The 23241-nt window shown below is 49.8% G+C and overlaps 1 protein-coding gene across 1 annotated transcript in view; it reads right to left on the reverse strand.

Moving 5' to 3' along the window:
- Positions 1–1505: 1505 nt before the first annotated feature.
- Positions 1506–23241, reverse strand: part of SYT6 (synaptotagmin 6) — a 58625-nt gene continuing 36889 nt past the window's right edge. Inside the window, exons 4-7 of the mRNA XM_055312597.1 lie at positions 13370–13490; positions 8734–8905; positions 7155–7305; positions 1506–1725 (exon numbers count right to left, since the gene is read on the reverse strand). Coding sequence (XP_055168572.1) covers positions 1693–1725; positions 7155–7305; positions 8734–8905; positions 13370–13490 — 477 coding nt within the window. The 3' untranslated portion in view covers positions 1506–1692. The remainder of the gene's footprint in view (positions 1726–7154; positions 7306–8733; positions 8906–13369; positions 13491–23241) is intronic.

Below are 23241 nucleotides of genomic sequence, written 5' to 3' on the forward strand. Positions count from 1 at the left end.
GCTCAGTATGCAATCAAGTTTGGTCTATCTGCCTTTACTTTTCTAAGCTGAAAACCTCTCTGGCTACAATATCCTGGTCATCCTCATGCCCAGTCTGAATTTTGGGTAGAAGACACTGCCTAAAGCTATATCAGCAGAGAAATCTGTTAACTTGGCTTAGAGTGAGGGTTACTTTATTGAGTTTCTGCTCCTAAAGCATGTGACATATATAAAGAATAAGACACAAGGTGTGTGAATAACTTTTCCCTTCTTGAGATTCCATTGATGGAAGAAGGGGTTCTTCAGCAGACTTGCCTTTTGCAAGTCACACACACAACTCTGGAAGTTGGCACTGTGTAATCACAGATAAAGTAGAAACTCACCTCCATGAGTTTACCAGGGCTATACAGACTGAAATTGAGCAAATCAACTGAGTTATAGATGGTCGGTGGGAAGACCACTATTAACTCAACAGAAATGTACTATTACAACACAGAAGAGTTGAAACATCTTTTTTTCCTAGACTGAATTTGGCCTAAGGTGGAGATCTAAAGGAAAAAAATAAAAACAAGAACATCACTACCACCAAAACAAACACTGAAGTACTTAGTAATTTATAGAACTAAAGTTTAAGATGAATATTGTCCTAGAGTCAAGGGGTCTGAAATAGGCTTAAGCTGACTTTGTTTCAATCAAGAAGATTCTCTTCATGGAAAGATGGACTCCGGCTATGACTTGGATTAAAACTCTCCAGTCCCCAAAGAACAGTTTATCTAGGTTTTTCTTTGATCTATTTAGGCATTTTAAACAGTTGCTTGATATGTCATGGAATTATAAAGCTATGCATAACACAGAAGTCATTCTGGAACATGTGCCTTCTCTTCTTTACAATGAAGGTTATTTTTGAGAACAAAGATCCTGTTTTCAAACAAATACGATCATTAACTGTGGTGTGCCAGAAAACATATGGCATGTTTAGTTTCAGCAGAATCATTCCTAAAGAAAGTGACTAAGTTCCAGTGAGGAATCAAGACATTTTCAACTGATGAGGAAAGTCAACAAGGGAGGGGGGCGAGGAGCCCTGCACAACCAGCGGAAGGTGTGCACACGTCTCGGAGCCCCAGTGATGTCATCATAAGGCCAGGAGTCCGCATCATGATCATGATCATCATTGTCACCAAGAGCTTCCAAGGGTGGTGTGGTAACCAGACTTGTAAAGGCCCTTGGCCCGATTCACATCCTTCCGCAGGCCATGGCAGAAGCAGCCATGGCTCCATCCCCCATCCTTCTTCTCCAGGCTAGTGGAGCTTGGTGGAGACACGAAACTGCAGGAACTCAACCTCACCTCCCCCGAAAAAGACGACTATTGTACATTGCATTTTATATGAACCAGCTTCTGGGCTCCCCACTTTTCTTTCTTTCCTACCCACCCCCCACCCCTTCTCCTCCTAGCAGCAGATCCATAAAAAGTGAAAACCACAGAAAACATCACCTTGGGAGACACAAAAGACTAAGGCGGGTCTGGCCACACAAGTGTCTTGGCTTTGACCTGCGCAGGAGTGGTTAAGACTCGTGCTACGGCTGCCGCTGCCTCTGCGCAGCACTGTTTGGACGGTTGAACAAGTGCAAAAAGGAACGTCGCTGAGTCCCATTGATGTCACCCGGCCGCATGGCTCACGGTGTGGGAGGTGGTTTCGGAGACGGGCACGAGCTCTAGCTGTCAAAGCTGGCAGCCCGGCCCTGCCACTGTGGAGAGGGGGAGAAGGCTGGTTATTGATTGCCAAGGGGATCTGCATTTCACTCTTGAAACTTCTCTGGCCCATGCACTGGATTCACCCTGCCCGGCTTGAATTTTGCTGTCAGCCATGCAAAAACAGAAGGAAAAGAGCTATAGAGCTTCTAGTTCAGAATACCTGATTTAAAAAAAGAAAAAAGACTTACTGCAGAGATAATTAAAGTGTTCCACTGTGTGCAGTGAGTGAGTGTGTGTGTGTGTGTGTGTGTGTGTGTGTGTGTAATGAGGTGCTATGACTGGGCTATTTCTGAGTGCTTCAGCCATTTTTCACCCTGAAAATCGGATTATGTTAGCAGTGAAAGAGGCAGTCTACAGAGTATGCCCTTACTGCCAAGAACCCACCATCATGAATTATTAGCAATTTGTCTGGGAGCTGTTAGTACAGCTACAAACCTGATATCACTTTAGTGTCAGGCTCTTTCTAAGGCTTAATGCTTCCTGTTGGCATTCACACCCCCCTTGTCAGGAGATGGGGGTGTGAGGAGGGCAGCCCCTTCCCCTTTCCAGAACGTCCCCCCACCTTCACCCATCTCACAGGTTGCCCCGTCGGCCCCACCCTGACCCTTCTGTCAAAGTGGGTGACGTAATGAGGCATGATGGAGCGAAGGAGAAGGCCGAGGATGGACGCACCTGGGCCTGAGCCACTCGACCCTTCCTTAAATTGAAAAGCCAGGCATGCTGGAGCAGTGCGTTCTGGGCAAAGATCTGACCTCGGGAATATTCCTGACCCGTCATGGGGCCACGTAACTTCAATGTGAGGCAATGTCCATTGCACACTCCATCCTTTTGGGGGGCTGAGGAGACCCCAACCTCTCCCAGGTGCCCATGGGACAAGGCTCCAGAGAATCAGGGAGGTGGTGGAGATGGCCTATCTGACCTGAAATATGGCCTCTTGTGCTTCCTCTGATCTCTGAGGGTCTCCACTGCAGGATGATGGGTGAGTAGAAGATGCTTTCTGCATTCATGCATGAGTGGGGGTGAGAGGAGGAAGGATGCGGTTTTGCCTATGACGCAGCCATTTCTAGACAGAGCTGAGCCACCTAAGGAGTAGACCACTTTCCAGCCAGCATTTCCTACTGGAAAGCCACAGTGCTGAGGAGGGACCCAGACCTGCAGGACACCTGCATGTGCTCCCACTTCTACAGAGAGCCTCTGTCACCTTCCCCGGGCCCAGGCCCTCAGAGCTCCCTGTGGAGGCCAACCAGCAGATCTTTACAACTAACCAGACGCTGGACAATCGGATATTGATGATCACCACTATGTGCCCTAGGCTTGAGCGATCTTAGCATGCCAGACCGGGGGACAGGCCTAGGGGGTCATCCGGTCACTCTCTTGTCCTTGCACATAACAAAACCAAGACACAGAGAAGTCAAGACACAGCTAGTTAGGGGCAGAGCCAGGATGTGAAACCAAGTCTAACTCCCAGATTGGTGTTCCTTCTGCTCCATCCTGCTGCCACCCTAGCATCGGGCCACACCAGGGGAAGAAGGAGACGCACACAGAGTGTAAGAAGAAACCTAACCTCTTCAGGTCCACACCAGGTACTTACTCCTAACTCCAGATGGTAGTCTCTCTGCTTGCAGCATCCACGTGAATGAAATCACAACCGAGGGTTTCCCTGGTGAGATATTTTAAATAAATAAATGCCTGGTTGTTTGAGCCCACTGTGACTTCTGACTCAAGTGCTTCTTAACCAGAAGGTGACACAAGATGATCACTAAGGCTCTCATTTAACACACCTTTCTTTTAGAGGTTCTGCTTTTCCTGTGCCAGCCTGTAGTGTTGGTGAGAGGTACCCTGTAATTACTGGCTTCTCCCCTGGGTAAGCACGCCACTTAGACAATCTGATTGATGGACTGATTCTGAGGAGAAAAGGGGAAATGGCCACATAGAGTACCTTTCTCTCTTTATATAATGGCCCAAAGAGAAGTCACGCCGAGCATAATTGTTAACCCAGGACAAATGAAGAAGGCACGCTGGCTTCCCTGACAGACCCTGACTTTTTCTGTGAAGCTAAACAGAGGAGGGAGATGGGGTTCGTGGACAATAGGAAGGTGAATGATTCCAGCAGGCTTATCAAGGTGGCTCTGAAATAGCAAAGACTGGTCCCCAGCACCCGGGAAGGTGATCGTTTCAGGGCGGCTATGTTCCAGGAAGACCTTTTGTTGTTCTGAAATGGGTCACACTCAAACAGAGATCTCTGGAAGCTGATTTCCATGTGGCCCTTCATGATAAAATGCCTTGGAGAAGGCTGCTGGTCAGCCTCAGCTCTGTGTACGGTGACAGTAACGACATGTAGCCCTGGGCAGGAGTGCTGAGAGGGAAGGGGCCACGGCCACTGCCGGGAAGGATGTTGGCTGGAGCTTAATCAACTTCTATTCACAAAAATATCCCAGCAGGGAAAAAAATACCTCTTCAGTTAATTTGTTCCCCTCAACCTTATTTTAAAACCCCAAACGAGCGAGCAGGTATGGTGCCCTCTGTTCCCATTAATAAAAAAGAATGATCACAGCACTTGAAATGCCTTAAGAAAAGTACCACATGAATAAAGAGTACTTTATAGATACGATGCCAAGTATCTTCCCAGGAGCCGGGGGGTAAGATTTCTTTATGTATTATACAAACGGGAGAGACAATTCCAGGAGCAAGGCTCTTGCTCAATGTCCAGAACAGAACGAAGGAGGCAAGAGGAGAGCTCTAAGGATGATTGAGGTGGTGAATGTTGGAGTACAATGTAGCACATGAGCCCAAAGAGGATTTACTTCATATCTGCCTGGTAGATTTTTAGAAATGCAGTTTTATAAAGATACTTAAACGGTGGGTGCTAAAAGTGCAGGTGAAATCCTGAGTTGCCAAGATGAATGCCATTTTCAGCTTCTTCATCCAGAGAAATGATCAGCTGAGCACAAAATGGTAGGAGAATGCAAGGGGGACGAGCAGACTCAGAGCTTGGTGTGTGAGGTCAAGAAAAAAGTAAACCCAAAGGATATGAATCAATTTATTCTCTTTTCGTTCTCCGTATACTGTTACTTCCCCTTTACTGTCTCATCAAATATTCATTTTCAAGGGCTTGATTCTACTTTATCTCTCTTTCTTTTGTAGTCTGGGCTAGTGAGTCAGAGTTTTCAAAGAAATGAGACTCGGAATCAATTATTTGGCTTAATTAGGTTGTATTCATCACGGAGTGGTTCTGTAACCGAGTGCCGGCACCTCCCTGACTCCCTGCACCCACCCTCAACTCCAGCCACCTTCTGGTCAGGGTAGCTTCAGTTTGTGAGTTATGGGAAGAATTAGCTTTCTGAGCTGGTGCAACATGAGGACTCACCCGCCCCACCCATCATCATTTAGAATCAGAGTTTCCTAGAAAAGCAGAGATGCTAGGAGACTGCCCCCTCCTTCACCAACCAGGAAACTGGGGCAATGAGTTGCCAGAAGCCCTGCAGCCCATCAGGGGCCTCTTAGCTTTACATGTTCCTGCCCTTAGATCATCCTGAACATTTTAGTATACTTATTCTACTCTTAAATATCTCCAAGGTATTTATGTGTGTTTGTGGCGGGGGTGGGCAGACAGGGGCCCAGCACTCTCCCTTGGTTGAATCAACCTTGCATTCAGTGAGGTGCCAAGTGTGGTCCCCAGGTCATTATAGTTCTATCCAGTGCTGCCTCCCATGGAAGCAGAGGCTGGGTCGTGAGTACCTCACCCACTCCTGCAAAGGGAGCCTTCTGGCCTCCATCACTCAAGCTTCACAGCTGTGGTAAAATCAAGACAACCACAAGCTAGAAACATGAAGCCTCAGATGAACGGGAATTGTGTGTCCCTGCCTTATTTTTCCATGCTAGCCTCGAAGGCACTCCTAGCTCAGTAGGTAAACAACTGGCCCTGGCTCCTGGAGTCCTCTTTCTCCCACAGCCCTCAGTCTCTCACAGTGCTGGAAGCAGGTAGAAACAGGCCTGTCCACATCAAGAAGAAAAGGGAGAGCAGGCAAGTCCTCTGGGTTTGCTGCCCACACCTTTCCTGTGTCCCAGAGCCTGAAGAAAAGATTACAGTTGACCCTTGAACAACACAGGGATTAGGGGTGCTGACCCTCCACACAGTCAAAGATCCCATATAACTTTGGACTCCCCCAAAACTTAACTACTAATGACTTACTGTCGACCAGAAGTCTTACCAATAGTATAAACTGCCAATTAACCATAGTTTGTATGGTATAGGAATTCTATACTGTATTCTTACAATACAGTAAGCTAGAGAAAAAATGTTATTAAAAAAGCCATGAGGGAGAGAGAAATACATTCATAGAGTAGTACTGTTTTTATTTAAAAACATCCACACATAAGTGGACCCGCACAATTCAAACCATGGTGTTCAGAGGTCAACTGTACACTGTTTTTGAGGTGACAGCTTTTAAGGTGAGGGGCCATGTGGTGTAATGATTAAAGCTTTATTTTCATTAGTAGATTTTCTAATTTTATGCTCTAGACTTCCTAGGCTTGAAATCTCGGATGAACAAACAACCACCTTGCCTTTTAGGATATAAATTGGGGTATGAGATACTCAAAATGAGGTTTAAAGCTTGCCTGGCTACCCCCATATCCCAATCCATTTGAGAAAAAGGAGGCCTGGGAGCCATGGGATGATAAATTGTAGGATGTCACATTGATAGAGTTTGGTGGAGGGAGAACCAGCTGTAAATATCACTGGAAGGGACATTTTCTTTGCAGTTGAGAGGAATGACTGGCTCAAAATTATACAGCAAGTCCGAGGGGGCCAAGCTTGGAACCCGAGCCTCAGGACCCTGGGCAGTGCTCCATCTGCTCTACCTCTGTTGGGATCAGGTCGGAAAGCGGGATGCCTTGAAGCCATACTCTCTCCAACAACGGGAGAACTCATGTTCGCGGCAGCAGGCTCTTGTCTCCGGCCATCCGCTTGGAGGCAATGAAGGACAGCCTTGGGACTGCCTGGCTAGAGCCTCAGGGAACATAGTGGTACGACATGGGTAGAATTTCTTGTCAAGTTCTGATCTCACCCTCTCGGGGCTTCCCCCTACGGACAGACCTGGCCTGGGGGCTATGTGAAAGCGTCCTGGGCCTGCCACAGTGGAGCTGCGGGGAAGGCTACCTCCGAGCTTTAATTTTCCATTTAGAACTCAATGTCACTTTCAATATGCTCGACATTGGAGGCTCTTCCATCAGGCAGCTTCCTGCTGTCCTCTTCCATCTCCTTCCTGCCCATTATGCCCTGGATGAGAAGCACGTAGCCCCCCGCGCACCCCGTGGGGCAGGACCCATGAAGGCCAGGTCGCGCAGCTGCTGACTGCCATTCTCCAGCCCACGTGGCCATGCAGCAAACATGCCGTGGGCCAAGCACGACCTCACCCACCTCTTTGAAGGATTTCTTTACCTCCACCAAGGAGTGCCAGTGTGCGATGGGCTTCCGCGGGTACGCCAGCATCTCATTCCAGTGGTCCCGGCCCAGACCTTCAGCGTTGATCCCCACGCGGCACACTCCTATGATCTCGTTGTGGCCCACTCTGAGAGAGAAACAAAGGGCCTGGTGCTGGTGACCAGATGCGCTGTCAGAAAGGGATGTCCTGGGGGCTGGCTGGGAGTCTGCCCGGCAGGTCTAACTCAGAGTGCTGAACTCTGAAAATAGATGCTTGGCAGGACTGCAGAGTGCCAGTGGCAGTGAAACCTGGTGCAGCCTCCTTGGGTGGACACTGGCACCAGGCAGATGAGAAAAAGGTTATAAACTGCTTTGGAATCTCAGGAAATGGTGGGCAGATGGCCTGACTTTAGGGAATGGTAGAATTTAAGTCTCTTCTCTTATTTGACTCAGCTAGCACATCACGCCCTTGCTTGAGACATTGGCGTTTGGAAATAAATTACCCTGTTCTCAGCACCATTTCTCCATACCCCCAGTGGCTAGAATGTGATTTATTGACTCAGCAAGAATATCAGTCATCACCCAAATATGTTCAGCGAGCACCTACTATGCCCGAGAACTTGTGCTAAAAAATCCTGGATGAAGGCTTTTCTGCATGGTTGGGTTTTTTTGTTTTGTTTTGTTTTGTGGCTGGGGTGGTTAGAAAACACTTTTTTTAAAAAAAGATTTATTTATTTATTCATGATAGACATGGTGAGAGAGAGAGAATGAGAGAGATAATGAGAGAGAGAGAGAGAGAGAGAGAGAGAGAGAGAGGCAGAGACACAGGAGGAGGGAAAAGCAGGCTCCATGCCCGGAGCCTGATGTGGGACTCGATCCCAGGACTCCAGGATCACGCTCTGGGCCAAAGGCAGGTGCTAAACTGCTGAGCCACCCAGGGATCCCCTAGAAAACATTTTTGAGCCTGCCTTGCCAGGAGAGAGGATTTGGGTAAGTGGAAGAGAAGAAAGACATCCAAGGGAGGGGACATTAATTTGGATAATTATGCTGGGTCCAGCTTCTAGGAGGCCTTGAAGAACCAGGAGAAGGGCCTGGGTAATGGGAACCAGTGATGGTTCTTGAGAAGGGCAGGTCCCAGAAGAAAGTGGTCTTTGAGGAAGGTGTGCCTTTCAAGTGTTGGCTGGCTCGAGTCAGGGAGTGATGAAGGCAGGGGTCAGCTGGGAGGCTACACGGCCATCCCTGAGTGGGAATGGTAACAGCCTCAGAAATGGAGAGGATCCATGATGGGACTTGCAGCTAGAGGGAGGAATAGGACCCAGCAGGGGTGAATTCAGGGACGCTGATGCGTGGGTTGGTCCCTGATGGAAATGTGCCTCCTGGAAAGCAAAATTTGAGCTTCTGCTCAGGGGAATCTATTCTCTTCCTCATACTTCGGCACTCTTCCTGAGTGGAGCCAGATTTGAGGCCAATGGGCTCCCGAGCCCCGAATCACAAGATCTGAGGTCAGGAAACCTGTCCTGCATTGACATGGGAGGTGAGATGCAGGGAATTGTGGCCCTCTGGGCCCCACACCTACCGATCATAATCCATGACGGAGATGAGCAGGCTGACTTGATCCATGTTCTCTGGGGGAATATCAAAGATGATGGCTTCATTGTAGACAGGATTAAGAGTGTTCTTCTTGATGGTTGTTTTTTTCTTTTTCAGTCTCCGCCCATCACAAAGCAGGGACACTTTGACATATGGATCTGTGCCAGTGGAGGTGATGGGAAGGGAAGGGAGCATGTTAACCAGATGTCCTTAAACATCATTTGCAGCAGAGGGATGGAAGCCACAGATCTATTGTAGCTCATCAGATGGTATCGGTGGGTTGTTAAGATAATTAAACCACCTTGTATTTATGTAGCACACCTGTCTCTGAGGACACCTCGTGCTTAATAAACACAGAGTCTTTAGCAACCTCAGGATTATTGGGAGAGTGCCTAATGGACTTGCATTAATGGTGAAGCTGGCCTCAAGTCAGACAGGACACCTGCCCATAGGTATGTGGTTCATGGCCCTAAATCCCCACTCCATGACAGCTGGCTGGCTCCAAAGGGTGATGAAGCTGAACAAGTCACTCTTCCTTTCACCTGCTTGGAGTCCTTTTCTCTGGGGGTTTGTCAGCATTATTAACCAAAGGATAAGGGGGGTAAAAATAGAAGTCAATGACACCCAAGGAGTAGCAGTGTGTCAGAGTAAATGAACAGCGACAATCACAGCACTGTTCATGTCCTCCCTACCTGACAACGGGATTATGGGTCTCATTGTCCCAACAAGCTCATTTCCAGCTGGCATCAAGAAGAGCCCCGCTCTCTCCTTCCCCGGAAGCTATTTCCTGCCCACTTCTGGGCAAAGGAGGAGGAGGGAGCTATGGTGGGGGCCGTGAGTAAGGCGGCTTCTGAGATTCAGGGCAGCCGGCTGACATTTCATTTCTCAGTGGGATCTTGGATCCTCTCCATCCCCAGAGGAGATGTCTTTTTTTTTTTTTTAGGAGATGTCTTTTTACTGAACTTCCACGTGTCTCCCATCCCTGTCTCTTCTTTAGTTTTCTGAATAGGTATTTTGTGGTCATCCTTCTACCCTGAAATTTTCCACTCATCCAAGTGAAGTGACATCCATTGTATCTCATAGCACAGGTGTCTTAGACACCATCATAATTGTTATTTATGCTGCACAGCTGAAGAAATGGGAGGGCGACTTGCAGGTAATAACAGCTTTTGAGACACTGATGTACAGAGATACCTGCTTGCCCCAAAGCCAGGGTTCACAGGATCTGTTAGGAGGCGGGGGCCGAGCGGCCGCTGCCTGACGCCTTGATGCACAGGCATGTGGTTCTATCTCCTGAGCACCTGAGCACCCATCAGGCCCTTGAGCATCCCTGAACATCGATCAGGTGGCAGCTGAGGCACCCAGCTATGGGGAAGCTAGGGAGGACTCCGACACGTGATCAGAAACTCCAAGCCTTGAAGGCATTTCTGCAGACTCTCAAAGGAGCTGCCGACTAACTAATGTGACAGACAGGGCAGCTATGCCTTAACCACAGGGGCACTTGGGTTTACGAGGGACCTGGGGAGACCGTGATTAAACAGCAGGTGTTTCATCAACCTGCTGTCTCCAACGACCCATTTGGAAGGGCCCTTTCTCAGAGGTGTTTTCAGTAAAAAGGAAGGCAGAGTTCCTAGAACCTCTGTGAGGCAACTTTCTGGTGTCTGTGGGCTCCCTTCTCTATGGATATGCCCAGGGCAGGGTTCAAGTCCAAGGAGTCAGGTGGGTAAAGCTTACTCCAAGACCCATCACTAACACAGCCACTTCTCCATAAGGTGTACACTGCCCTGGAAAGTGCCTTTGGACTTGTGGCTGCTCAAGTGCTGCCCCATTGCCTGCCATGCCCATCTCCATGCACTTTCACAGCACAGCAGAGTCCCATGTCACTAGGCTTGGAAAAATATGGCAGAGCCAATTGTCCTGGAGGCCACTAGGCAAATGCCTTGCCACTGACTGGGAAATTCTCAGCTTCCTTCTCCAACTCTGTTTACTCCTACGAGGCATATCCATTTATAAAATTCAGTGGGTGTATCTCCCTTGAAGAAACCATCCATCTTGTGATTGTTCAAGAGGCAAAGCAGAGAGATGCCTATTCCTTAGGATTCTCTAGAGCAAAAAGTTGGTGGCTTCCAGTGGGATGCTGGCTCTACGTGACCTTGGAGGTTGTCTCCTCTCTAACAGCCTATGATGTTCTAGGTAGCTGAGAGAGGGAGCGTAAAGGCAGGTGGTGCATTTCAGCCCCATTGCCATGAGAGCCATCATAGCCCAGCATTTAGTATGTGTCGGGCATTGTGTTGAGATTTATATACATTGTGTCATTTAAACTTCCCACCAATGCTGTAAAATATCTATCATCATCATCATCATCCCCTTTTATAGGTAGGGAAATTGAGGCTGGAGAGATTCAGGAACTTGCTTCAGATTTGAACCTAGGTCTTTCTGACTCCAAAATTTACATTTTAAACCACTAGACTCAAATCAGTACAGACCAGATATGGTGGAGATGGGTGGTTTTACTTACTCACCACCCTTGTTGTGTCCTGATCCTTCTGATTATTTTGTGTTATGTCATCGTTCCAGTGGATGGGCTTAAAGAATTGATGCATGACTAGTTAAATTGAGGAGAATAGGAAGACCCTCGAGTTTGGGGGGTCAATGTTATAGAAATCAAGAAGAGGCAACAAGCTCCATTCACTCCCTACTTTGGCCTAATATCCAAGCAGTCTGGGCTGAAGGCAACCTCAATCTCATCCTCACAAACAGGAGATCTAGTTTGAGAGGCCCCTAGCACACATGCCCCCACTGTTTCGCCCTCTGACAAGGCTCCTCATGCTATCAATTCATTCATCCATTTATTCAAAACATATTTATTCAATGCATATTGTGCTGCATGCACTATTCCAGATACTTGCTTACATCTGTGGACCAAACAGAAATCCCCAACAAAAAGAGGACCCCTGAATTTCCAGAATCAAGTGGAGATTTAATAGTAGATTCCAAACCCAGGTAGAAAAGAGGGTCAATTGCAAGAGGGAGATTAGAATTTAGCATGAGAAAAATCTCTTTCCCCCAACCCTCTGATGTGGAACAGCCGTTATGATTACCTCAGTGGCTTTGCCATAAGCTCCCTCTCTAGCACATCAATTTAATTACACCAGAGAAGATAGTGTGGGGACTTAGGCAGCAAAATCCCATTTCCCTCAGCAGCCTTGAGAGTCCTCAGTGAATTTCTGTCCCTGGCATGCACTTATTTTGGATATTAAAATGAAATCTACATTGCCCGTATTTTTGGAGGAAGCCAACTTGCTGGGGCCTGAGAGCTTTGCACACGTTGGAAGAGGCTCTTTAAGCTCTTCCTCATATCCCCCCCAAGTGCAGTGGGAGCTTCAGTGGAAGGAGAGGACTTAGGGTGGGCACTATCTTGGGGAGCATCTGGCCTGGAAGACGTGAGTGCTGCACAGAGACAGTGGGGGCCGGGAGCAGAGGCTCCAAGGGACTCAAAGGGACAACAAATACATGTTACTTCAGCTCTTTCCAGCTACCTTTCCCAAAAATCTCATTTTTCAAGGTCTAATACCTCCTCATCTTCCAACTACACTAGTTTGCACCTGGGCCCGGGTAGTTGCAGCTGGACCATCCCTTTTTTACGATAACTGTGATGACACTAAGGAGTTTTCCAGGAAAAGAAATAATTAATGAATAAAAGATCGGCACCTCTGGAGTAGTTTTATGCTGGAAATCTGATTCCTCAGAAGAGCCTCTTGGGCAATGGGTCTAGGGAAACAGGCCTTTCCTATGTCTGCAACTCCGAGTGCAACCCAGACTATTCTGCACGTCTGCTCTTTGGGAGACTTCACCCCACTTCTCTTCGTGGGCTAATGTGAGCTGATAGGGAGGAAGGAGGCTCCTGGGACTCAAGTTACCCCTCTGTTGTATCAAAACTCAAATAGCTTCTCTGACAGCTTAGAGAATCATGGAAAAGGATCAGTCTGTGCAGCGGCCCCCAAGCAAGCATGTCCTCGGTTGCTAGAATAGGATTTCTCGTTCCTGCTGTACTTAGCAGCATTCCTGGTGCTGAGGCCGGGGCTGGGAGCCCTGCAGGAAAAACTCAAATACAAATGTGCTTTGCTTTGCTGTGGCTTTGCTCCCTTGACTGGGCCTGCAGGGCTGCCGTTGGGCTGTGTGGATCTACAAACATTTACACAAACTTGACAAAACCCTCGAAAGTGCCGGGGCCTCATGTAACGAGAAAGCTTCCTTATTTTTTTCCCTCCTATGTGTTTACTTCTTATTCTCTCTCTCCTTTGAGGGAAAATGATAGTAGTAGCTAATATCTACTGAATGTTTATTATGTGGCACAACAGTAAGCACTTACATGCACTAACTCATTTATCCGTTAAAGCAACCTGCCAAAGTTTTTTGGTTTTGGTTTTGGTTTTTTCAGGTTAGAAAATTCAAAGCATTACACAGCAAGGAATTGGCAGAGCTGGAATTGGAATCCAGAGCTGGTGCTCCTCTTCTGAGAATACTGACAGTTCTTTCCCCTCCTCTCTAAACTCTTTCCAAGTCCTAATGTCTGGGTGGCTGGAAGACCGCATGGCAGGCCACCTGGGGAGGAGAGGTACCTGAATAGCCTGTGATGTCCATCGCCTTGAGGTTCCGACATTTGATCACCGTGAGGGTGAGCCTGCCTGCTGTGGGCAGGTAGCACAAGGAGAACATGATCTCTCCCAGGTCCACGCTTTCCTGCAAAGAAGCAGACGAGAGGGCAGATGAGGGGCATACAGCTCTCAGGGCCGCTGCTGCCAGCCACTCGGGTGCCCAGGAGAACATTCTTTGAGGCAGAGTACCAGGTCTTCTGGACCCAAGGGTCTGGCCTCCATGCTGGGAGTAACTGGGAATAAAAGACAATGATAACAATATTGCCTCTTCTGTAGAATTGCTCCTTCTCAACTCTGCTCAGATTCTGGTCCTGGTCCCCGCCACCCTGCTTTGTCCTGACCTGTCCTACATGTGTGTCTCGGTTGCAGCCTCCGGACCAGCCCTGTTCCCCTCCAGCTCACCCATGGTCCCCTTGACTCCACATCCCAGCCCCTTGCCTGTCTGTGGTCATGACAGTGTCCCGGCAAGACATGCTTGGGCCATCCGGGGCTCTCTCCCAGCAGGGCTGCATCCAGTCCTCAGCTCAGCTCTTCCTCACCAGCCCCTCTGGCCAGCAGCTTCCTCACCTCTCTGGAAGCCCACCCACTTGCCTAACTTCCAGGCCTCTGCATGAAAGCACAAGCAATTGTGTCGTCGCTCAGGCCATGCTGCCGACCAAGATGTATGCTCCCCACCCCCGGTTTGTGCAGGTCCTGGATCCACCTCGTCTTTTTCCCTCAAATGTGATCATCCTTCAAAAACGACCCTGGCAGAGAGTATGCACTCTGCTGCCTCTCCTGCCCCTGGCAGGTCCCAATCCCAGGAAGTTTCTCAGTAACAGGGAAGAGGAAAACTTCAAAGAGGATAAGCATGTCTGTCTGTCAAGTTAAGCAGCACTTTGCCGGGCTGCTTCCTCACTTGATGAAGGAGGATGCTGTTGCTGCGAAACCTCCCCCAAGCTCTGAGGCTGGTCTGGTGCTCCCCAGCCCTGGGGGGAAAGATGGGGGCAGGGTTTGGGGTGGCTCTGATTTCAGATGGAGCTCTTTGCTTCATTTCATTCATTCATTCATTCAGCCAGTCAATCAACAAATATTCACTGAGCACCTACTGGGTGCCAGGTGTTGTTCTGGGTTATCTCTAAGATATGGGAAAGAACAACACACATTCACACACACATGTGCGCGTGCACCTTTACAGAGCTTCCATTTTACTTGGACAAGGAAAAGAAAAAAAGGTCAAAAGTTAGATGATAAAAAGTATCGAGGAGAAAAATGCAAGGCAGGACAAGGGGATGTGTTATGCTCACAGGGGATGCCATAGATATTGACATTTTAGACAGGCTGGCCAGGGAAGGCCTCCCTGAGAAGGCAACGTGTGAGAAAGAGAGCAGTCAAGGGTGACACCAAAGTTTTTGTCCCTACTCCTCACAAAGAACTTCCTTCCCTGGGGACTCCTAGAGACACCTGACACCTGGCCCCAACTGGAGAAGAATCCAAGACTCTTCCATCCCCTTCCAGAGGAGGTGGTCCCAGTGCTCTCCTCTGGGCAGAACTGGTACCCACCCTTGCCCTAGCAAAAGATCCAGTCTTGGTCTTTATACTCGCCCTCACAGTTAAACCCCAGAGTAGCGGCAGGTGAACCATACCAGGGCCCCAGGAGGGGTTCAGGCCACAGAGCCAGTGAGCTGAGACCCACACCCCTGAGCTCTTATGCTCGCAGCCACCTGTAGGGCAGGGAATACTGTCCTTCTTCCCTCCACTTCACAGATGGGAGGAGCTCAGCGTTCAAACACAGGTCTAAGGCTCTGCCCAGGCTTACATAGCTGGTGGGAGACACAACTGGATTCCCAGCCCTTAGGAGCACACTCCTCGCACACGCTCTGTCTTGGAGCACCTTCCAGCACACCCAGGCAGCACCTGAAAGTAACCCTGGCTCCTCTAGACCTTACACCACACAAGTTCCTACATTTGTTCATGTATCTGCCAATTCACATTTACTGAGAACCTGTTAGAGGCATCATGCTTTGTGGAGAGTATATAGTCCCCCCTCAACACACACACACACAGTCCAGTGGGGGTACACCCATAAAAAGGAGATGCCAGGATCCCCATCTCCCACAGGAGTGTCTCCTGTTTCCCTAGTCCCTTAGTCCAAGGAGGGAGACACAGGAAACAACCCTGGTGGCATATTGTTGAGGGAGGGTGACCTTCCTCTTATGCAGGGGTCCCCAGTGTACCTGGCTGAAGGTTCCATCTCTGAGGCACCGAGATACAAGGAATGGGGGCAGGGTGGCTCCCTTCATTTCTCTCATAATGAGAAAAATGAATCCATTCCTGCCCAAAGTTAGAGAAACCTTTCAGATTCAACGACAGCAAGAAGAACTAATGCTCTTGTGTGTGCACCATGTGCCAAGTCTTTGGTCAAAAGATCTCAGTGAGTCTTACCATAGCCCTATAAGGCAAGTGCTTTTACTGTCTCCACTGCAAACAGGAGGAAAGGATTGTTTGGTGAAGCTAAGTAGCTCGCCCAAGTTGAGTAACTTGAATGACCAGTGCCCTGGTGCCAATTTATACAGATCAAGGCTGCTGCTCAAACACCCCCGGTGGCTCCCCTTGTTCAGCTTCTGGAATCAAGATCCATCTTCTTAGCTTGTACTGAGGTCCCGTCTTACTTCCTCACCTGATTATTTCTCTCCATTCCTCTATGCCAGTCCTCTGCTCCACAGGCTGATGTAGCTTTGGTCCCTTTTGCAAGAATGTTCCTCTTCTTGTCTTTGCGTAGACAGTCCTATGCATCCTGCAGGTGTCCTTACCCAGGGTCCAGCCCACAGACAGCATCTCTCTCCTATGCCCCTGCAGCACCTTCTGCCCCTGAGCCACTAGGGGTTTCCAAGTCCCCCCTCTGCTGCTGCCATGCCCTCCCACTAGCATCTGGTGACTGGAAGCCCCTTTGGGGCTAGGCTTTGCTTTATACCTACTCGTGCCCCAGAGGTGGTCAACCATCAGAGAAGCACCGGTAGAAGTACATGGCTGTATCTTTAGCCAGGAGAGCCCTGGAAGGAGTGGTTCTCAATGTCAGTGTTGCCATCAAGGTAGGGCCTAGGAAGGAATCCTGTGGCCCCTCTGAGGAGAGCAGTTTCCCCTCCATTATCATCCTACAATGCAGAGTGGCACTTTTAAGGGCTGTCTTATTTGGGGCGGGGGGGCATCCGAGTTGATTTGTTTATGAACTTAGGAGACTTGCTTAGTGTTTGGGGGATCTCTTGGGGTAAATGGAATCATGTGCAGCTCTATGAACTGCTCTCAAGGAAGGTTCCCTCCAGGGGAGCCCCAAACCGGCAGGACCCCCTCTTTTCTGCAAGGGAGCCCTTTCTTGACATGACAGTGGCAGCTGGGCAGCATGTAGGTGCTGAGTCTTTAGGGTGGTTAGCGGACCCCCCTACCTCCACCCTGGTCCCTGTTCCTGACTGTAAACTCCTTTCTCCATCCATGGTAAAGGGAATGGGCCAAGATCTACCCATGACTTGCAGGCAGAGAGAAAATAGGAGCCAAGGGGCCCCAAGCTGGACCCAGGACCTTCTGCCGTGGGTGACTGGGCCTCACTGGGCCTGACCACAAGTTGGCTGCCCTTGGCTCAGTGGATCGAGGGGACATTTACCCTTGTACATGCAGGCAGCGGAGGACTGGCTTATTTGATAAAGAAAAAAAAAGAGGATATTTTTGAGTAAATAGAGGGACCAGAAGTTGAGCAAACAGAGTCAGCATCTCCTGGCAGCCACCTCCTTCTCTGGAAAGCTGGGCCTCAGCTAAAGCCCCGTGGGTGGCCTTGATAGGTCCTTGCTCTGCCCCACCCACACCCTTTCTTAGGAGGTTTTGGCCCCAGATCCTAGACTCATTGCCAGCCTTTTATCCTCATTAGTGATGCTTGAAACTTTGGCTTTAATAAAACCAGGGTGACCAGGGGCTGCAGAACTACCCACACATTATTGCTTTCATCTTCACTTGCTGTCAGGGGAAGCCGCCTTAGGGCCGCTGGTTAGTAATGAGCTCCCCAGTGATGGAGAGGTCACCTCTGTCCAGAAATCGGCAGAGGCCAACTTGGCCCTCTTGACCACTAACCTACAGGCTGATGGGGGCAGATCTGGGACCAGTGGCAGTTGGCTTTATGTCCTGAGTAGTGTTTGGAGGGGGCAGACCTGCTGCCAGGGGAGGGAGAGCCAGGGTGCTGGCTCCTGGAAAAGCCTGTCCTTAGGTGCAAGCTGTCCACCTAACTTCAGCACTCTCCCCCTGCCTGTAGTGCCCAGGTGTCTGGGCAGTAATATTCTTAAAGTCCCATCCACTGCCTACCATTGCTCATGCTGGTTCCCCAGTAGGCTGTCTGCAACAGCTCACTGAGGCATTTCCATCTCTTTGATGCACTCACATAGCCCTAAGCAGAGAAGAGAATTCTGATCTGTGGGCTGCCCAGGAAAAAGCAGTGAATTGCAAGTCAGGAGACTTGGGCTTTAGTCCTCCAGTCACCAACCAGCCACAAAAACTTGGGCACATCATTTCACATCTCTGGACTTCAGTCTGTAATATGAGAGGATCTTCCTGCCAGCCATAAAAACCATAAAAACCAGGTCCCTTCCTGCCAACCATAAAAAACAAGGATTCACACTGGAAAACCTACCACCCACATGTCTAGTTGAGATGGCCTCTGGATGCCTGACTGCTATCTATTGCCCGCCTCAAGGAATCTAGCAACTTCATCTTGAAATCCAAATCCTCTTACTCCTTCAGTCCCCGCTGCCCCCACATGTTTTATTTTTCTCCACGGCTAGCCTTCTTCTCTTCCTCCCAGATAGGCAATGAGTGGCGTCAATGCTCCACATCTGTCTTGGGAATCCAGGCTGAGCAAAGCAAGAATTGTACTTCCCCATCTCTTAGAGAACACTTCATGTCTCTTAATCATTAAGTGGCTTGTCTGAATCTCTCCTCATCAGCAGAGAAGCATCCGCTGCACTTTCAGAAAGGCCACGGGAGACCTAAAAAGATCTCTGAAACACGGGGCAGAAGTGCTGTTAAGCTACCCTAGGGCAGGGGGGCCTGGAACAGAGACAGGGTGGAAGCCAATCTGGCTCCAATGGGTAGAAAAACATCCAGTGAGCAATCCCTCTGTGAAGGCTTGAGGCTTGGAATCAGGGGTAGAGCTGAGTCAGATATGGGGGCTGGCACTTGGGGCTGGGTATGTGCCCCCAAAGTACCACAGACCACCCTCTTCCGTAGCACAGGCCACCACCATCACTTTCCTGTTGCTTGTGGGGATTATTTGATAAATGTTGTGTGGGCTCTTTGAGGGTAGGGATGGGGTCCGGTATCATTCATCATCATACCTGTCATGTCTTGGCCCGTGCCTGATCCATAGTAAAAGCTCGGTAAATACTGGTTGATGAGCGAAAAGTTGAGAATAGGGATTTGGGGTCAGGCAGCTCTGGGTTCAAGCTCCAGCTCTGATGTTTATTTATTAGCAGTGCAACTTATTTAGCCTTTCATAGTGTTGGCTTCCTAATCTGTAAAATGGGGCTAACAGTATCTACTTCTTAGGGTTTGTTGTTAGGATTAAGTGAAGTCATTTGTATAAAGTGTTTGGCATAGTGCCTGGCACAGAGTAGGCTCTCAGAAAGCACTAGCTGCTATTATAATGATTACTTTATAATTACAAATATTATAAAGGCCTTACAGTTTAGGGACAGGGGAGAGAAAAGCATAGAAGGAAGTAATACATTGGTCTTATCAGTGCTTTAAGAGAGGCGTGGGCAGGATGTGGGGGGAGTGGAGGAGGGAATTACCAAGTGCCCGGGTTTGCAGGGTAGGCTTCCCAGAGGGAAGGTGATATTCTATAGAGTCCAGCAAGGTGAGCAAAGGGAGTTTGCTAGCAGAGGAAAACAAGTGAGGACCTTTTAGGTAGAGGGAGGGGACACGAGAGGTTCTGTGTGTTAGAAGGTGAGAAGCAGGGTGGGGATTGAAACTGTCCAGGGCAGGCTTGGAATAGGGCAGGGACCTCCCTGGCTGCCTCATGGCCCCCACTGAGGAGTCTGCCCTGGGACCTGCCCCAGCCAGTTCACAGTGTCACACCTTCCACTCAGACACCCACACCGGAGACCAATTTCATGGATGTCATTCATTTGTTACCCACCTACTAAAGGTTCGTGAATATGGGGAGACAGTGGTGACAAGACAGACAAGGTCCCAGCAATCCAGGAGCCTGTATTCCAGGGAGGGGAGACAAAAATAAACTAAGGAAGAGAGTATCCAAGGGCAGTGAATGAACTGGGGACATGACAGGGGGGTAGGGAGGGTGGCAGGTAACATGTTAGAGTGGTCAGGAAGGTGGTCAGGCCTGAAAGAAGGAGGGCGTGGCCAGCCACCAAGAGAGGGAGGGGGTGGCCAGCCACCAGGAAGAAGAGAAGACAGCAAAGCAAGCCCTGGGCCTGGAAACATGCAGGTTTGGGGCAGTGAGAGGTGGCTACTGAACTGGAGAGCCTGGGGGACCAGAACAGCACAGGACAAGGGGTCAGGAGCCATGAGAGGCAGGGCCAGATGTCAGAGACCTTGAAAGATGTTTGCATTTTATTCCCTGTGTGAAGCAGAGACCTCAGCAGGCTTGTGGAGAACAGAGAGCAGGGGGGCGAGGAAACCCGAATGGGCCAGTTCCTGCACCTCTCACAGACTCCACACCTAGCCAGGCGAGCTGCTGTGCCTTCCAAGTGTCCCCCCACCCCCAGCCCTGACCCTGGGGCCTCTCTTCCCCTCTGCACAATCTTAGCTCTGACCTGCACCACTCTGGCCTGGACCTCGGCGCTTTCTGATCTCCCCTCCCTGCCTATTCCCTCTGACCTACCCTCCTTGCTGTAAATAGGGGTGCTGTTCTTCTGCTCCGAATCCTACAATGGCTCCCCACTTCAAATCCAGTTTGTAGATAGAAAACCTCTTCTTCATCCAGAAGTGCAAATATATAACAACAGATAAAAAGAGGCTCAGGGACAGGGCCTGCAGGACTCCTACCTTGAACCTTTCAGCCCACCTCCTTGAGCTGCCAGGAGTCAGCCAGAGAATCAATATAGGATCAAGCCACACTCAAGTTTCTTCGTGGCTTTTTTTCCAGCCATCCTACTTTGGGAGCCCTACCACGGGCCATTCTGTCCTTAGCTTCTAAACATAGTAAGCCAGATAGTCTTCACCTAAGTCTGCGAGATGGGCACTGGTACTGTCCCTGTTCTCTACATGGGGACGCTGAAGCACAGCAAGGCCATGCAACTGACCCGGGACACACAGCAAATGGCAGAGCTGAAGCAGGAACCCAGGCTCCTGGTTCTGATGCCCACAGCTTTGGCAACTACACCGTCCTCCTCCCTAGGACCCCCTACTTCCCCAAATGCTCCAGGTTCTCTCACATCTCCGTGCCTTGGCCCTGTTCTGGCCACTGCCTGAAAGAATCTGTCCCTACCGCTGACCACACGCATCTTTCCAGGCCAGGTGCTCTCTTCCCTCCTCCGGGGTGCCTATTCTCACTCCCCTGGTGTGACTTGGGAGTCCCTGCCAGCCTTGCTTCTGAAGATCCTGTCACAAATGTCTTGAAGCCAAGGCGGGGTGTTTTGAGAACACAACCAGGAGGTCCTAGTGATCTGCTGGATGATGGGGCTGCAGAGGAGGACAGACTGACACCCTGTCCGCCCAGCACCCCCAGGGCTGGCTCCACTCCCTGCTGGGAGTGGATCTGAGGGGGGCGGGTGTTCTTCTTCCCTGGCTGCCACCAGGGCTCCCACTGTGAGTGCTGCCAGGTGGGGAGGGACGGAGGGTGGGCTGGATCCCTCCTCACCCCTCCCCTTGCCTGGGCTCCTGGGCTCTGGGGAACTTGCCAGGGGTGGTGGGGGAGCAAGGGGGGAGGCTGAGGTGGAGGGCTGATGGCTGCTGTGATGCTTGCACTCCCTGCGGGGTTCCATCCATCCCTGAGTTCCATCCCTGCCTGCTCTCTCAAGTGCCTTCTGCCCCAAGGGCTTTGCAGCCCTATGAATAAATGATCTGACAGGATAGAGGTGCCTTGAATGAAGTCAGTGGACTCCAGCTGCAGCCTGTGGTACAGACGGAGAGCCCTGGATGGCCCCCAGGGAAGCAGGAGGGAGTGGGTGAGATCCCCGGGCTGGGCTGGCTCACTGGGACTTTCAAGAGATTAAAGCCCATCAGCGGGAGGCAAAGGTTTCTGTAACTGAGCATCTTCAGGGAAACAGATGGTTTTATTTAGGAAACTTTTTCTCAGCTTCTCCTCCATGAACCTGCCCTCGAAAAGAGGTTTAGTGTTTCACAGGCACCATTACTTTTGGGCAAATATCCGTGAGTCAGAATCACACCAGGAGGTACAGATCTCATCTTAATGACTCTTTAAAAGGTGGGTGGAGAGGGAGAGGGGTTTCGAGGGGGTGGAAGGAGCTTGAGGAGAGGAGAGTTTGGGAAAGTTCTAGAAGAGATGGAGTTGATGCCTGATCAGGCTAGAATGTCTGCTCCATGGGTGCTTGTCCATGGGAGGTCAGGGGGCCAGGGACTCTGCTCTGGTCCTCCACTGGCATTTCATTAATGACAGAGAGGAATAAATGGCACATTAATGAAGTTAACGATGAGAATCTGTCTTCATTTCTTGCCTCCAGTTGTCCTGCTGTGCGGCTGTCAAACAGCTGTCAGTCTCCCCGGGGAGAGGACAGGCATCTCCATCTCATCTCCACAGTGAGTGATCTGACCTCTGCCCCAGAGCAGGGTGGTGGGGGGGGGGCGGGGGGGACCTCTTAGCAGGAGGGAAGATGCCCAGGTGCCAGGGAGATGATCTCCTGGGGCAGTGGAGGGGCATTTCTGCAAACAGGTGCTGCCCTGGGTGATGCCAGACTGGCAGAGCTTTGGTCTGGGCCACGGGCACATGCTTGAATGGCCAGTGACGGGGGCTCTAGCTTCCTTGTTTCTTTGCTGACCTGAGGGTTTAGGTCTTCCCCCATCTCCTGCTCCAACACAAGACAATCCCTTGGTCTTACTATGGTGTGGCTATTCGGTAAAGAGGCGCTTTGTAGCCTTTCCCATAGTTGACCATCCTACTCTGGAGCACCCACTTCCTTCAGGCCTCCTCCCACCTGTCTGGCTTCTCCCTCCCAGTTTCTGCTCCATCCTCCTCCCATCCTGCCTCTAAACAGTGGAATTCTAAACACTCATTCTCTCTCTCTCTGCTCATCCATAATGTTAAAGCCCACTTTCGTTCTCAGGACTCCCAAATTTATGGCCCCTCTCAGACCTCTCTTCTAGACTCCAGATGCATATATCCAACACGAAGTCTCAATGTGGACATCTCACAGAAATCTAAAATCTCTCAGATGTGTAAAGGTGAACTTTGATCTGCCATGTACATCCTCCCCTAGTTTTGCCCAACTTGGGAAATGGTCCCTCCATCCACCCAGTTACTCGAGTCAGAAATGAGACATTAATGTTGATGCTCGCCTTTCTCTCTCTTTTTTATATAGTTTATCACCAACCTCGTCAATTCCACCTCCAAATTCAGTCTCAAGCCTGCCCACTTCTCTCCCTCTCTAGTATCACACAAAGGGCAAAACCATCTTTCACCTGCCCACTTACAACCACCTCCTAATGGACCTCTCCGCTTCCCTGTGTTCACCTGTCCCACTTTCCACATGGCAGCCAGAGTCCTCTTTCAAAATTCTAAAGTGAAGCACGTCACTCTTCTGCTTAAAACCCTCCAGTGGTGTCCCCTTGCACTAGGAATACAATCCAAAACACTTACCAAGACCTACAGGGCCCTAACTGATTAGGATCCAAATCTT

Source organism: Nyctereutes procyonoides, unplaced genomic scaffold (assembly GCF_905146905.1).
Source record: "Nyctereutes procyonoides isolate TBG_1078 unplaced genomic scaffold, NYPRO_anot_genome, whole genome shotgun sequence".
In the NCBI taxonomy this organism is placed as follows: Eukaryota; Metazoa; Chordata; class Mammalia; order Carnivora; family Canidae; genus Nyctereutes; species Nyctereutes procyonoides.